This window comes from Emys orbicularis, chromosome 1 (assembly GCF_028017835.1).
Source record: "Emys orbicularis isolate rEmyOrb1 chromosome 1, rEmyOrb1.hap1, whole genome shotgun sequence".
NCBI lineage: Eukaryota > Metazoa > Chordata > Testudines > Emydidae > Emys > Emys orbicularis.
Window position 1 is genome coordinate 325653597 of NC_088683.1, and position 17667 is coordinate 325671263.

The window sequence follows — 17667 nt, forward strand, 5'->3', positions numbered from 1 at the left end:
AAGTTTATGATTTTTCTTGTCATCTTGAGTTGGGTGAGGGAGCTATTTAAGCATGCCAATTTAATTAATCCTCCACTAATATAAATATTCTATACTTACATAGCTTCTTACATCAATAATTAGTTTAGCAAGATCATTAGAGTCTGTTAGTACATGAGCACTTTACTATTTACATAGCAATGATATTAGGAAATTAATTTAGTGCTTTGCATTTAGTTAAAATACTTGCAAATATGCCGTTCAAAATGATTTGCCGTTTCACAACTGAAGAAATAAACAACATTTCCAACTACACATGTTTTTCCTAGATACTTCTGAGTGAAGTTTTTAGAGTAATTATAAAATTCAACAAGGATATTTCTAGAATTATTTGTGTGGGTTTACTCTGAAATTTTTCTTGGGAGGGTGAAAAAGCCCACTTTACACCTAGATTTAGTCTTTGATAACGTAACCCTACATTCCTTTTCACAAATCAGGTCTTTTCCTAAAAGGTGAATGTTTTTTGTATGGTGTGTTTTCTTGAGACAAGGATTACATTTGTACCAAACTGGTATTTTATACAAAGGGAGGTGTCCTGGTTTGTTTGTCTCTGGGGTGACAGAAAGCAGAAGCCCTTGGAATTCCTCTCCTTAGCTTGAATGTTTTCTGCAGTTGAATAAACAAAAACATATATATGTGAGGTACTTTTCTCCAAGTACCATATATATGAGAGTAATGATAAATATATACTAATCTTCAGTAAAGGCACAGGGAAGCGTAATTGCATAATATTAAAATAGTGTATTAATATAATTTTTGCATTAATATTGAGGTCTCTACCTCAATTTATTACTTAAAAACAAAGAGCTGAATTCTCCCCTGCATCCAGGGTCTTCTTGTTGTGAGGGGAAGGAGGTGGCCATTAGGGAGCCAGATACATCTAGCTCCCTCATTCAGCACCAATCTGGCCCTGACATTCCTTAGAGTAGCCCAGGTGCTACTCTAGCTTATACCACTAGATATCTTCTTCCAGTGGAGTGTAGTAGAGCTCTGCTAAGGTAGAGTGAAGGGGTGGCTGGTATGGGAGCCAGCTCTACCTATTTCATTAGCTTTATGCCAACAGAGAAATCCCTTCTCCAAGGATAAATCTTCACTGGCCACTTATGGGCAGAACACAACCAGTCTCCACTGCCCGAGCAGCACAAAGTGAATGCATCATACTGCAGGATCTGGCCCAACATATTTCCATTCCAGTTCTCTATACATTGTAGAGGTTCATGAGCCTAGGAATTCTATTTGGTACTCATGTTTATGCTTGCACTGGTCACCTATCAGCCAGGTTTGTGTTGTCACGGGGACATGGCTCATTACAAAACTGAACAATATAATGTCTTGGGCTTTATAGACTTTTCTCCTGAAATTGACCATGTTTTCATTTGTATCACAACATCTATTGTTACTTGTGCTGTCCATTATACAGCTAGCAGAGAAAACGACACAATTTATCTGAGAAATGAGTTTTCTTCCTAATCTGTCCCTATGGCTAGATGTATATCACCTTTTGCATTACTCTTCCTGTGTTGTAATTACCTCAAGATATCACTACACAAAATGATCAGCAAGGCTAATTCTGAAATTATCTATTTTTTTTTGTTGGTAGCTTAGTGCTCACAACGAGGGCTTTGAGTTCAGCATACTAGGTCAGTTCTGAGCCAAGAAGTGACTCAGAGTACGAAATAAAAGGCAGATTGTAAATTGTGTGGCACATTTCCATAATTAAAATAGCTGTTAATTCTTTAAAGTGTGGCTGTACTTTGAAAAATCACTCTGTAAAAAATGGCATTGTGGAGTTTCCAGCCTATAGCCTGGTTATAACAGTTCTAGGCTATAACAATAACAAATGTAGTATTAATTGGACTTAACCACATGCTTAAAGATAAGCACATGCTTAAGTGGTTTTCTGAACTGGGTTCCTAATGAAGTACAAATGTAAGTGTTAGAGAGAACTGCCCATAGTATTGGAGTTTGGACAGATATTTTAAATAGATAATTTTTGTCTTCTGACTGTATCATCAGGTGATATTTGTTGTAATGATCAGAGATCCTGCCTTTCTGCGAGCCTTCAGAGTCCAATATGCGCTCCCTCAGAAGGGAGAAGTACAATATATTTCTATACATTATACATCTCCTTAATGTTTACCCACCACTTCCTATATTAACTTTGAACAATGAAGTCATTGCTAGCTCTTGAGGCACCATCATTTTTCTGCAGGTTGTTTTTGTTTTGTTACAGTACCGTCCTTTAACCAAGTTTTTTTTTTTTTTTTAACCTACAGTACAGCCAAGTACAGTGTGGTGACATTTCTACCTCGATTCCTCTATGAGCAGATTAGAAAAGCTGCTAATGCTTTCTTCCTCTTCATTGCCTTACTGCAGGTATGGTTTTATTGTTTTACCTTTGATTCAAAAGAAATTCAAATGTAATTACAAAGTAACTAAAAGAAAAACAAATCAAGTGTGTCTCAATAGATTAATTGATAAAGTAGTCATCATTATCACAATGTGAAGTACATAACTTTAAACAGGAAATTAAAGGGTAGTTGGAGATTTTGAAAGCTGTTTGCAAAGTAAATTCCAATTTAATAAGAAGTCTTGTTGCTAATTTCACCGTAAATTACTTTTAAACTAACCAAAGAGACTAAAAAAGCTTCCTTTTTTGCATACATGTGCTTGTAAAGCCAGGTTGTCTTAGTTACTATGGGCCAGATACTCATCTGGTGTAAATAAAGAAAATGCAGGTTTGCTGATTTACACCACCTGCATGAGTTCAACTGTCTAGGCCTGGGAGGGAGAGAGAAATGTATAAGTAAAAGAATTGTAGAAATTCGAAAATGGCCTGTGATAGCTTTCCTTTGCGAAATAATGCTATGATTTAAAGGTCTGGTATCTCAGGGCCTTTCAGAGCTGTAAGCAAGTGCGTATAAACCATTGAGAAGCTGGGAATCTCCGCTTTCTACTGTTTATAAAGCTTCCCTTTCTGGTCCTGAATCTTGAATATCTCAGTGATACAGGACTTACTATGATCCATCCTGCACCTCTGACCAATACATTTTTAAGGGAAACTTGTACACTTGGGTGGGAGGGGAAGAAGGAAACATTTCTCTGACATGTTGTTTTTAATTGGTATGATAATGGATCAGTTTGAATAGTCTCAAAGTTTATGATGTCAGAATAAGCCCCAGTATACATGGGGTAGAGGGCAGAGTGCAGCTGAGACGATTAAGGTTCCATCCCTTATGGCTGCTGCTCTAGTTCCACTTCTCACTTGATACATTCATAAAATTCTAAACTTTACCTTATATAAATCATAGATTTGCTGCATAAAACAATTTTATTTTGTCCTTTACAGCAAATTCCAGATGTCTCTCCAACAGGAAGATACACCACCTTGGTGCCATTGCTATTTATTCTAACTGTTGCTGGCATCAAAGAGATTATAGAAGACTATGTGAGTATAATTTATTTAATTTGGGAAACAGGTAGGCTTCCCACCAATGAAACACATACAGCTTTAGTAAATGCATCTTCAAGAGTGACACAGTAACCGTTGTTGGATCAAATCCTGAGATCTTTGCTTAGTTGTTACTCAGCCCTTAGTCAATAGTCCATTGACTTTAAAAGGAATTTGCCTGAGACAGGACCTCAGGAGTCGGCTCATTATCATTATTTAATAGTACTTTATTAAACATATGTATGTCTCACTAGGTGTGCTGTCTGTTTTGAATAATTGAATGGATCTGGGCTGGTGTGTTGATGTGAAAGCGTATGTACAGTAGGAAATGCAGATGAACTTTGAACTGGGTTAAAAAACCATAATATTGAAACAAATGGAGCTTCATGTATTTATATCAGCGGAGAATCTGCCCCATAATAAAAATATTTGAATTTGTTTTATAAAGAGAATTCCAAAGTTTAAAACATATTGAGAAAAGCAAATTTTGAAGAGGCTATACATATATTTTTAATTGGAAGCGTGAGAAATATAAATATCTTTCAGTGCTTGCAAGAATAATCACACTCACTAAATGTCATCTCTTTTCACCTTCTAATACGTGTAGCACAATAATTGCACATAAAGGGGCAAACTTTCAAATTGGCTTTGACAGAGAATGTGAATTTGCATACCCAAATTTTAGCTTGCAGTGTTTTGTTTTGCACACTTCAAAACTCCATATTTCTTGCACAAGTAGAGCAATTAACTATTTAGTATCCCAGTTTGCACAATTGTATCCAGCATGATCAGGGTGCAAAAAATCTTTGCCTAAAATTACATGTGTAAAAAGAACTAAGTGCAGTTCTGTTTGTGCTAATTTAGCTGCTGCTTTGTAAAATTTGGCCCAAAGGCTTCTCTGAGTAGAAACAAAATTGCTTATTTGTGGCCAAGAAATTGAATCTTTAATTACATATGGTAGCAAAAAAAAAGGGGAAAAAAAAGCTGTTTCTCTGTTTTCTTTTCCTCTAAACTCAAGTGTAGTATGTTCTCTTTAAGTAGTCAAAAGTTAGATTTTGCCATCCTGAACAGTATCTTAGGTCTGGTCTCTAGAGCCTTTAATTCTGCCCTTTCTTTAAGAAAAGGAGAAAGTATAGTTGTACATTTTATTATCAAAGAGATTAAAATGCCCAATTTGTTTAGCAATAATGTCACTGGTGGATGAATATCAGAAGGAAGATATTGAGGGCCGTTGGCACATGACTGAGATGGATCGCTAGGGAACCTTCCAGTGTTTGGATAAACTTTGGTTACACATCCAAATTTTGGATTTTTCTCTGTACAGAACTTTTGAAGCTTTTGAAGCTGGCCCCTCAGTGGAATTTAGATTCCACTTCGGGAAAACAGCATTTTGCTTAGCAATAAATCTCTGCCAAAAAGAAAGGAAAACTGAAAGCAACATCCCCTTTTCATCTGACAAATAAAAAGACATCCCTAATCAGAACTGACTTTCTTTTGTAGTAAACCAGCATAATCTAGTCCTTTGCCTTTGAAATGTAGGTAAATTCAGTAGCCAAGAAACCTTTCCTGACAAGCAGATTGGAAGACAATGTAAAGGATGATTGTCACCGGGGGCCACTATTGCTCCCCAACTCCAAGCATGTACTGCCACGCCCAGTCTCTGTCAAGGAGGTTTATAATTCTATTATAACAAAGGTTACCAAACAAACAGAAGACCATCTTAAAACAATACCTGGCCCTCTGGCTTCTAAGCCACCCATCCCAGGGGTCTCTGGCACTCAAGTTCCTGGCAGTTTCCTCCTTCAACAGCTCTGCTCCCCTTCTGGGAATGCCTACACAGCAAAGAAAAACCCATGGCTGGCCCATGCCAGCGGACTCAGGCTTGCAGGGCTGTTTCATTGCTGTGTTGACTTCTGGGCGGTCGCGAGCCTGAACAATGGGACTCTCCCACCCCACAGGGTCCTAGAGCATGGGCCCGGGCATCTACATAGCAATAAAACAGCTCCACAGCCTGACTCCCGCGAGCCTGAGTCGGCTAGCATAGGCCAGCTGAGGGTTTTTCTTTGCTGTGTAGATGGACCCGTTGAAGCCGCAGCCGCCGGGTTGCTTCCTTCAGCCCCTGGCCCCCTTGCTCCAGGGACCCACCACCGGAGTTAGCATGGTTTTGCTCAGCTGTCTCAGTCCTTCCTTCCCTCAGCTGCCTACTAGCAGCCCTTTATAGGCCCAGGTGTAGCCCAAGTCTTCTTTAATGAACTGGATTGGGCTCATCTGCTCCAGTCCAAGGGGAGCTGGGCTCAGTCTATCCGCAGGGACCAGCTACCTTGTGACAACGACACAGGGTGGTAAAAAGAATTGAAGACCTAACAAAAGCTGTGCATCTCATTCTGGTCATTTAATAGGTGCTCTCACTGCACAGGCTGTATATTCTCACATCAGACAAAACAATACCAACTATTTTAATTGACATTCAAAGCTGCTGACTCAAATTGAGGTCCTGCGGCTAAGTGAACTAGAAAAAGTTTCCATTCCAGACATATGGTAAACAGGGAAGGGATATGGAAAAAATTAAAAATGGAGGTAAGAGGATTTTCTCCCATCCTTTCTCAAAATGGTATTTCCTAGCATTCTCATCCACACGCCCTACCTAGAAAGGCACCCTCATTTGCTTTCTTAGTTAGGTATAAGTGTACTCAGCACCCTACGATTGTAAAGTAACTTAAGACAAAGCCTTTCAGACAAATTCTGACACTTGGCAAGTGTAGATGAAATATTAACAAATACAAGGGGGAAGAAAAATTCCTGCTCAGGTGAGCAGTCTGTTTTGTAAAATAAGCATTACAGGATTCCAGGAAAGTAGGGTTATTGTAGTCAAAAGGTCTGTCTCCTGTCAGCTCTTGAATTAATTATGTCAGTTTTTTTACTGTATTTTAAGAAGCTTTGAATACATAATGCTAGGACAAATTACACATAGAATATGTGTAGGCAACACACATCATGTAGAATTATTCACTTGTTCTCATTGCATTTTTGGAGGCAGCTTTTACCTTGCCTTGTTATCTGTTGTTACTGAGAAAAGTATAAGTGGTACATTTTCAGCATAGTGAATACCGCCTCCTAATTTAGATGCAAAAAGTCGATATCGGTCTTTTGTAATTCTAAGCAAAAAGGTGCATAAAACAGCATAGACGATCTAATTTAATTGACGAAAGAGAGATCTCTGCCTTGTTCTTTGCTCCTCCAGTTTTTGCCTTGTTCATTCAGCACATGGGTTACTAATGTGGAATCTTCCTGAGTGTAATTAAATGTTTTTTATTTTTTTTGTTTCATGACAGAAACGACATAAGGCAGACAGTACAGTAAACAAAAAGAAAACAATAGGTAAGATCCTAATGTAGTTTCATTTTTTTAAACTAAATATTATGCAGTAGGAATGGCCAGATGCAAATGTATTGTGAAGATGAATAATTATTTTAAAACTAATCATGTATTATCTTCTGATTCTATAAATTCTAAAGAACTAGAGGAAGATGTACATGCATGACTGTTTGAATGCCAGGTGCTGATAATTAGTCATTTGAAATTTTTTGTCTCATTATGAATGATGATATGAAGAACTTGGTGGGATAAGGGGCGTGATGTCCTGGGATATAGAGACCTCTGCTTCTCTTGAACCCTAGGACACCAGTCTTACTGAATAACTGCATGGAGGCATTGCTCTTTGTTAATGCAAGCCTTACTGTTGCTGTATCAGTTCATCCATAACTTATTTAAAAAATGAAAAAATATGATTAGTACTTTGGCTGCACTTAGAATCTTTCAAATGGAAGAAATGCTTTAAGTGAAATCACTGTGTTTTTAGGTATAGTTTCATTACTCTCAAAAAAAAAAAATAGCTTAGCCTCCAGAAAAACACTTTGGAGAGCAAATTGCTAAAATTTTGAAGCTGTACTCGTGTGTGATCTTTGCAGGTGTTTGCATGACCTAAGTGCAGTTTAATATAGCACTGTTGGTTGGTTGCACATTGGGGTTTTGATCTCTAAGCAATGTGTTACCAAACCAGATATGGTCTGCTATTATTCCATACTTTTGACATTCTGTAGGACCAAAATATTCTCTCATATACTTGCACGTACAGCCTACTGATTTCAAGGGGAATTTATTATGTGAATCCAAAGGCAGAGTTTGACTTTTGGTTCTTTACATCCACATTGTGACCAAGGGCATTCCTTGCTGTGGCTTTCAAATACAGAATAGTCTTTTTACTCATTGCAACTTCTGTGTGGCTTTCAAGTGCATTTAGTTCATGAGAATGTATTGGTTAATGTAGTCTTTGGAAATAAAGGGCAATATCATCCCTTCATCCATGTGGGGCAGCAAAGATGTGATTAGTGAGAATCCTGTCATAGTGAGCCCGAAAATACTGGGGAAGAGACATCTCAGGGCTTGCCTTCACTGCAAAGTTAACTTGAGTTGTAATTCAAGTGTTGTCCCAACTCAAGTCCCATCCATACACACAAACCCTTAACTCGAGAATGGTGGTGTTTTTACCAGTCAAAGGGCATAGTCTACAACATGAGTGAGCACAACTTGTCAGCTGCAAGCACAATCACTCTGTGTTGCTAATACAATTACTGTGTAGTTCAAGAGTTATTTTGCAGTGTGACTACTCTCACTCAATCTAGGCTAATTTGAGAGAAGTTAACTTGAGTTATCTACACTCTAGTTAACTCTGCAGTGAAGATTTCACCTCAGATGCACAGAAGCAGGATTTACTACTTATTTTGGGATTAATGTACTTTGGTCTTATTTTACCTAGAGAAGAGTGATCCCCCTCTAAGGTATAATCTGTTGAAAGCTCTCCATAGAAAGACACACAGAAGAGATTATAACTGAAGTAACCATTATTCACTATGCATCCGAAGAAGTGGGTTGTAGCCCACGAAAGCTTATGCTCTAATAAATTTGTTAGTCTCTAAGGTGCCACAAGTACTCCTGTTATTTTTGCATTATTCACTACTAGCTAGTGCTCTGTTTTTCTTTTATTTTCCTTTCTTTAGTTATAAAATTGATAATTAAATGATATCAATTATTCAATTAATAAAATAAGTATTATGCTTGTCTTGTGGTGTCCCCTAGGGCACAGTAAGAACCCCATCTGACTAAAATAGTGGTGGTCACATCCCTGAATTAGCATTAAGAGAGGCAGTTAAGATTTGGCCTATCATTTCTTGTTTCTTTAGACTATAAATTGTTAGTGGTTTTTGGGGAAAAAAAAAGAGAAGAAAAGTTTAATGGAAAACTCCAAGAGTTGACAATTGCAAAGACATCCAAGAATCCTGTTTGGGAGGGTGGGAGGATGGGTTTGCTGCCCTGCAGGTTAGGAGGAGTTCTCCTCCTTAAATAGCATGAATGTTCCAGGATCTACAGGGAAATCCAATGGATTTCAGGATATTCATATGTTGGACAGCTTCTCCCTACTGTTTCCCAACTCTTCCCCCCTGCAGCAGCCAAACTGGAAGTGTCTTCCTTTTACCTGCATCCTCCTCCCTCCAAAACTTCATGGGGAGGTCAACGTCATGGAAAAGGGACTTGGCAGGAGTTAATGCTAACTTTGTCAGCACAAATTCCCATGAGGGGATTTCTGAATAAGGAGTTGCTGATTCATTATCAGATAACTAATTATTTCCCCAATTAATATAACTATTTTATACTTAAATAGCTTCTTGTGTTAGTCATCAGTTATAGCATTAAAAGACCTTGCTATATTTATATATAAAACATCTGACTATTCACATAACAATGGTATCTGGCTGTTGTTATTATATGAAGTATTTACATTTCAATAGAAAATATTTGCAAATAAACATCTCAAAGGAAGCTTATACCATCTTAAACATTTGAGGGAGAACCTTTAAGACAAACCCCAAGTTAGATACAAGTAATCGATATAATCTGGAAAATATTTCCAAACCATAATTTTCCCACCCTTGAAGTTTGAAGAATGAAACTTCAAAGTGCCTGTAAAAGAAATCTGTTTTTTCAATAAGAATATTTTCAGAATTCTTTTTGTGGGTTTAAACTAAGGCTTATCTCTTTGCAAAGAGGAGGAGTAAAGACGTCCACTTCTATGACTTAGTTTAGAGCTCTGATAACACATCCTTGGTATCACAGTGGTTCTCAACCGGGGGTACATGTACCCCTGGGGGTACGCAGAGGTCTTCCAGGGGGTACATCAAGTCATCTAGGTATTTGCCTAGTTTTAGAACAGGCTACATAAAAAGCAATAGTGAAGTCAGTACAAATTAAACTTTCATACAAAGACCTGTTTATACAGCTCTATATACTATATGCTGAAATGTAAGCACAATATTTATATTCCAATTGATTTATTTTAAAAATGAGAAAGTAAGCAATATTTCAGTAATAGTGTGCTGTGACACTTTCGTATTTTTATGTCTGATTTTGTAAAGAAATAGTTTTTAAGTGAGGTGAAACTTGGAGGTACACAAGACAAATTAGACTACTGAAAGGGGTACAGTAGCCTGGAACGGTATTATATCCTGTATAAAGAACATCCTCATGTCCTTTTACATAATCAGGTCTCTTTCTAAAACATAAATATCCTAAGAATGTTTTCATGAGATAAAGAATCTGTGTAAACACATTTAGAAGCAACAAATATGGTTTCATGGCTAAACAGATGTCACCCTCTTTGACGCTTTTGGTGATGATTCTCTGCTTTCCTAGGAATTTCTTTAATTAGCTCGAACATTTTAGTTAGCAACCAGATCAAGTTTTAATAAGTACGCAAATGATCATTCTTCACTCATCATGTGTATGAAATTAATGGAAATATTTCCTTATCTTCACTAAAGGTGAAGGCAAGTATGTAATAACCTAAACCTACATACAATTATAATAAAATTATTAATAACCACATTTGCATCACTGTTGATGTCTGTTCCTCAACACAGTAGAACCCTGATCTTTTTTTTTTTTAAGATCATAGAGGACACTCAAAAAGTTACATAAAAGTGGGGCTTCAGATAATCAGTACCTTCAAGCCTACCAGAGGTCTTCAGTGCTATAGGAACTTAACATCAGCACTGAGAACTTAGGAATGCCCTGACAAGGAAGCCTGAAGCTAAGCTACCTAGTCCTGTGGGGTTTAGTAGCTGCACAAGGGTTTAGCTTCAGCCCTGTGGAACTTAAAACTCTGTAAAACTGAATCACCACCTCCATAGAGATCTGCAGGAGTCAGGGCCAGCTCCAGCATTTCTGCCGCCCCAAGCAAAAAAAAAAAAAAAAAAAAGCCGCGATCGCGATCGGCGGCTGCAATTGGCAAAAAAAAAAAAAAAAGCCGCGATTGGCGGCGGCAGTTCAGCGGCAGGTCCTTCGCACCTAGAGGGAGTGAGGGACCTGCCGCAGGTGCCGCCCCTCTCCCTTGGCCGCCCCAAGCACCTGCTTGTTAAGCTGGTGCCTGGAGCCGGCCCTGGCAGGAGTGGACCTTTAGCTAGTGTAACCTCTGATGACAGAAGTGACTTTTGGTTAACTGGGATTTTCAGCAAAATGAATTTAGGAAAATCAGGTTGCGCTATATTGAGGTTGGTTTTGGGGTAGAAGTGACATGAATTAATTTTTTTTTTTTTTAAACCTACAAATACAGTGTGTACATTTTTAACCTGACCTTCCTCCCCCCACCCCCCCGCCTCCTCCCATGGAGTGAAGTACAAAAAAAAAAGAATGAAAACATTCTAGATAAATCATTTGGTGTGATTAAGTCATTGTAAACTTCTTTGCCATTACCCAGTAATGTACAACAAATCCCCCCCCCAACATAGTGTGTTTCAGGAATGATCATTTTCATATCTCAAATGGGAGATAAGACTATGTTATAGTTTAAAATAATGGAAATTGAATGATAGTGGGCCACCTACTGTTCTTTGTAACAGCAGTGTTTCTGGCTGTGTAACCAACATCAGAATGTTGGGGTGATTTCATAGAAATAGTATGTACTGCGGGCCAGATTCTGCCCTGGGATGTGTGTGCCTGACTCTGATTCATGTGTGCACTTGCACACATTTGAGGATGAAATTTGATCCCAACTTCTGAAAAATATTTAGGATTGTATCCCTGCACATGAGTTAATTTGGACCGTGGCATATATACTTCCTGTATTTTAAGTTGTTTGGATAGTATAAGTCATCTTGATCTTTGATATGCATTGTAATAAATAAAAATTAATTAAAGTTGATGATTTTTATTTCAGTTTTAAGAAATGGAATGTGGCAGACCATTATGTGGAAAGAGGTAAAAAAACCATTTTTAAAATGTTTTGAAAAGAATTACTTTTGATGGAATGATTCTAGGAGGGCGCAGAGCCAATGACACTGGATTTACAATGCCTAACGAGTCCCCTGTGTTGGGGGAATCCTTGGCTGCCTGTTTAGGGCAGCTTTTTGTGGCTGCTTTGCACTGTGGTAGCAATGCAGAGCTCTCAGATCTGGGCCTCAAGATTGTGTCCAATTCATCTGTTTTTCGAATAACAGTTGTCCATTTGTAACTTTTATAATAACAATTAAATATTATTGATGTTACCATAGAGACTAGAACCCTGTGCTGTTTGCTCCTCTGTAGCACATTGCTTTTATTCCAATAAAAGTTAAATTAGTTTCACTGCAATGGCACAGCTATATTAATATTGGTTTTAACAACTTTATATGTTCCCCGCAGATCTATGGGAATTTTTTCTCCGAAGTCTTAGGCCCAGATCTTCAAAGGGGTTTAGGCTTTGGAAGTTAGGAGTCTAAATACCTTCAAGGATCTGGGCCTTAGTTAAAGACTTATTTAACTTTGGTAATTTCTGGGGCCCAATCAATGAGAACTTTTCCCTATAAGAAGTTCAGATTTTTTGAGACCAGGTTCTACAAACTCTCAATCACAAGGATAATCTGTACAGGTATAATGAACCCTTGTGAAGAGAGAGCCAGCACAAGGCCTATACACGACCATGTAAATCCCACTTAAACACTTTTTTTTTTTTTAGGATTTAAGTGAGACTTCAGTGGTGCATAAGCCTGGTTCTTACCCTGTGCACAATTGTGAATTTAACCCCAGGTGAATACTCTGATTGTATTTAATGAGGTTACTCGTGTGAGTACAGATTTTTCAGGTCAGGCCTGTGGCTCTTAGAGAATTTACTATAAATCTATATTTACCAGAAAGTCCAAAATAGCTCTTTGAGCTTCATTCTGGTCAGAGATAAATAATGTACATCCCTTGTAACTTTCTGAGAAGGACTTTGAAAACCAAATCAGGAAATTAAACCCTTAAAATTATATTGAAACAACAGTAAGGCTCTGATGAAAACCAATGAATCCCAGGAAATGTAAAGCTGATGCTCAGATGTGCCACTATCTCTTAATTTTTCTACCAGATTGTGAATTAGAGATGTCACATAAGGCTGAATATGGAATGTTTTCACATTGTGTTAGTCTTCACATTTAAACAAAGATTCTTGACTCTGTGTTTCATTTTGAGTCACGAGGATTCCAGTTTATCCATTATTTTGTCATAATTGCTCAGCTGTGTTTAGCATATCACCTGTTTAAAATATCAGAGCTGGTTTATTAGACGTTATTAGACCTGATCTTGCTACCATTGAGGTCCCTGGGAATTTTACTTCAGTGGGAGCAGGGTCAGTCAGGCTTGTCTTCTCCTATGAAGTTTACGGTTATAACAAACAAACTTGCCATCTACTTTTGGAAACTGCTTGACTTTTCAGGGTCCATTCCGACATTAGGATTATGTCTTGATGTTCAATCTCAATCCAGCAGTTCATAATTTGTATGAACAAGGACAGATGATGTGCGGGCCCCTAAATGATTCCATTGTGTCTAGGCATGAGAGCTGGTGAGCACCTTCAACTCGCACTGAAGGTAATGGGAGTTGTGGGTGCTCAGCATCTCTAGGAACAGGTAAGATGTGAGAAGTGAAACACAGTTGCTGGTCGTGTTCACAGCATCTACCACTAGTTTGTGTTGCTACGTACTAGAGCACCTGCTGATGTTTAATGCTACAAGTGCTTAAGATGAAAAGCATCTGATGTGGGAAGAGTTCAAGTAAGAGGAGAGTAGCAAGCTGGTGAGTAGTGAGAAAACATGGAACGAAGAAAGAAAAGGGAGGAGAAGAGGTCAGAGGAAGAGTAAAACAGACGATACATTAAACAGATGAGTAGAGACAAAAGCAAAGATGAGAAAACTTATGTCACCTGGGAAAGCATCTCTTATCAGCTGTCAAGAAGAGCCACTGCCTACAGACAAGCTAGTTCAGGCAGTGGAAGGAGTGATGGGGTCGGAGGGGGGGGGGCTTAATTACCTTATTTAAATTAAGGAAAAACTGAGACTTGAAACTTACTTCTGAAGTTATGTATTTTTTGTCTGTGGTGGACACTGTTTCCCTTCATTAAATGTGTAAAATGAGCCCTGACGTTGAACTTTTACCTTCTCAATGGTATATAACCAGACTGAATTCAAAGCATCACTGTAGATGTTCTTTGTAAGATACAGAACTCTTCCTCTCTTTGTGAAGGGAATAGTTAACAAATTAATAATCTGGATGAACAATTTGTGTTCATTTTCTCTTCTTCCCTGCTGCTGCACTCCTGCCCCTCTATCAATAGGTGGCAGTAGGAGACATTGTGAAGGTCACCAATGGGCAGCATCTTCCAGCAGACATGATCATTGTATCGTCCAGGTCAGATATACTGAGTGGGTGTGACATGATGCTTCTGCTGAACTGAGGTTTTAAAGAAATTATTTTTATCATTAGGAAGTGTAAACTTAAAGATCTTAGATGCCAATCCCCTCTCTTCCTCGCATTGTGAACTGGATAACAACATTTCTACATCAAAAAGATATATTTGTCTTATCAGGGAAAGAAATGATCCTATCCAGTCACACTCTCATTTAATTTGCATTGTGAATAACTTCTGAAGAGCAGCCAGGTAAGTTGGTGTTCAAATTGGTGGTGCTTGAAACTGAGCTCACTGTAGCATTTTGGGAAATTGACTCTGGCAGATTTGTAGGGAGGGGATTTGGTATGACAAAAGGTGAGTGCAGTCAAATTGCTCAGTGATTGTTGAAAGGCCTCTCATTTCTAAAAGGTCTTCACTGCTAAAAAAAGAAAAAGGTGCAATTTTTTTACCTCAGTGTCACTGGGAAGCACGAGCTGTCCTGAGGTAAAAACACAGTGAAGACCCAACACTTTAGTTGTATCGTGAGGTAAATTCACTGAGGACAAGGGGGGTGTAGAGCTGTTCAGCTCATGATATAACTTGTCCTCAATGTGTTTTTTACCTCAGGACTGCTCCTGTATGTTACTCACCCCAAGGTATAAAACACACCCTTTTTAACAGTGAAGACAAGCCTTCAGAGGATTTTGCAGCTAAGTGATTTTTGGTGGTGATCAAAAAAACTTATCTTTAGTTTTGTTTCCTTGTATTAATTCAATTGAAAAAAATTCCAGCAAGTTCCCCCCACACTTGGTGCCCCGCCCCCAAGTACTTGTGCCCCTTCTTCCACTGCAGAGTTAACTGGAGTTATGTATGCTCAAGTTACTTCTCTTGAGTTAGCCTCGCTTGAGAGAAAGCAGTCACACTGCAGAATAACATTTGAGCTGCTGTGTCCACTGCTCTGGTGCTTCACTTATTCATGTGTGTCACTAAAGTTTAGTCTACACTACAAACTTATCCACACCCCTGGGCATCCTAGTTATACCAATTTAACCCCTGGTGTAGACAGTGCGAGGGCTTCTCTTGTTGACATAGCTACCACCTCTCGGAGAGGTGGAGCTCCTACGCTGATGGGAGAAGCTCTTCTTTTGGTACCGGTAGCATCTTCACTAAGTGCCACAGCACTGTATGTGTAGACAAGCCCTGGGACTTCTGGGGGCATATCTCATGGGTCTTTGCACTGCAGTTAGATGAGCTGCTCTGTAAATTCTTTCTTAGGGCTTGTCTATACTTACGCGCTGGTTCGGCGGCAGGCAGTCGAACTTCTGGGTTCGATTTATCGCGTCTTGTCTGGACGCGATAAATCAAACCCCGAAGTGCTCGCCGTCAACTCCGGTAATCCTGCTCGGCGAGAGCAGTACGCGGAGTCGACGGGGGAGCCTGCCTGCCGCGTCTGGACTGCGGTAAGTTCGAATTAAGGTACGTCGACTTCAGCCATGTTATTCACGTAGCTGAAGTTGCGTACCTTAGTTCGAATTGGGGGGTTAGTGTAGACCAGGCCTTAGTAAATTATGGGAGAACTTGTCTGTCCTCTCTGGGTGCATGGGAGGGAACTGTGAGAAGGCATTGGAGGACTGTCAGCACTCGAGTGGAACTAGCTTGTGGCCACACTCTAGAGTGGTCATGCTAGCATCTGCTGAGTTGCGCTCTCTGAAGTTTTAGCCTGTACCCCCTGATGGGCCAGCCAACTTGTGTTTAAAAGCACCACCACGCTTGAGTTAGGAGCAACATTTGAGTTATAATTTGAGTTAACTTTGCAGTGAAGACAAACCCTAAGACTGCAGGTCTTCTCTTCACCACCGAAACATCAAGCAAGGGATCTTGTGGGTGTTCTTCTCTCTAACTACCAATGGCCACAGGTCACCCTGATCCCCAGGTCCTGAAATTCCCTCCTGGAGAGGGAAACAGATGACTAACCATCTGAGAAATGTCTTTTCTGAGCTATTGGCCTACATTTCCTGCCCTGCCCTGTCTCATTCTTGTGTCACCAAGAGAAGCAGTGGAGATAGCAAAAGGTAAAAATGAAGATCTGAAATTTCAAAAGTGACTAGAGTTTGGGGGTGCTGCAGTTTTAGGGTGCCGAACTGAAATTCCATAAGGTGTCCTGAGGGTGCTCAGTAAGTCTGAAAAATATTGTCCCTTTAATCATGACTCAGGTTGAGCACCCAAAAACTGAGGTACCTCAAATACCTAGTTGGTTCTAGGATTTAGGTAAAAATTTAAAAATAAGATTTATTTAAATAAAAGCCCAAAATTATTATTGATTATTTATTACTAGCCAGGTGATTCCCAAATTTAAGTGGAGGTAGTGGATACAACCACACTTTAATCAGAATGGCAATTTCCAGTTTTGAGGGATACTCATTCCATTTTGGGATTTCTCCCCCAACATTTTATATTTAAACTTTCTTTCCCACTTACCTGCTTCATTGGGATTGAGTTCTTAAACGACATGGGCCAAATTATTCTGTCAGTACCACCCCAATAACGCCACTGATGTCAGTGAGGTTACACTGGTATAATTAAGGGCATAATTTGGCCCTGCATATGCTGTTTAATTTACAAAATGCTTTGCTTTTAGTATTGGCCATTTCTGTTGTGGTTTTGCTTTTACCATGGTAGCTTTGTTATGTACATAACGCTTCTTTGAAATGGTAATAATAATAAAATAGCCCTCAGTTCACCAGAAAGCTTTGCATGCTGTGCAAGGATGGATTGTTGGAGTTGTATATGGTATGTGCTGTATTAAGGTATTGTGTGTATGTGTGTACAGGTATATTGTTTTGACTGATAAAAATAAATTAAGGCGTCATTGTCTATTATTTTGATTATTCACATAAAGATGACATTCAAGGGATCTTACAGACAGCAGAAATTCTTAAGGCAGAAAAAAAGACCAAAAGCAATTAAAGATCATATTTGGATCTCATTTGCACTGGGTATAAGAGGCATTTTCAGGTATATATACAGATGTGAAGGACTGTGTGTAAAACTTTCTTGGCCTGTGATACAAGTGCTGCTTCTGATCCACCATCTAGATTACAGTGAATTTGCTGTTCATAATACAACCAAAAATATGGACCATTGTGGTTTATGTATTAGAGTCTGTAGTGTCCATTGGATTTGATCTGTTAGTTTGCCCATATGTGGGAAGCTGGGAACCTGTGTGCCAGCTCCCATTGCTGTCTGACTTCTGAAAGAAAATTTATTTCTCTGGAGACCACATATATATCTGTGTATATGGCTAGATCTGCATACCTGCATCTGTCTGGCATTCAGGTGTCTGGCAGTCAGGAAAATGGCAGCAATACAAGGGTTAATTTAAATCTGATTGCTTCAGGAGGTATAGAACAGCATCTCAATGTATAGAAAGTAGTCTGCAAAA

The 17667-nt window shown here is 39.0% G+C and overlaps 1 protein-coding gene across 1 annotated transcript in view; it reads left to right on the top strand.

Annotated features, from left to right (window-relative positions):
• ATP8A2 (ATPase phospholipid transporting 8A2) overlaps positions 1-17667 on the top strand; it is a 549272-nt gene that overhangs the window by 40349 nt on the left and 491256 nt on the right. Inside the window, exons 3-7 of the mRNA XM_065423317.1 lie at positions 2316-2415; positions 3389-3487; positions 6823-6868; positions 11760-11800; positions 14172-14245. Of these exons, the coding sequence (XP_065279389.1) occupies positions 2316-2415; positions 3389-3487; positions 6823-6868; positions 11760-11800; positions 14172-14245 (360 nt within the window). The remainder of the gene's footprint in view (positions 1-2315; positions 2416-3388; positions 3488-6822; positions 6869-11759; positions 11801-14171; positions 14246-17667) is intronic.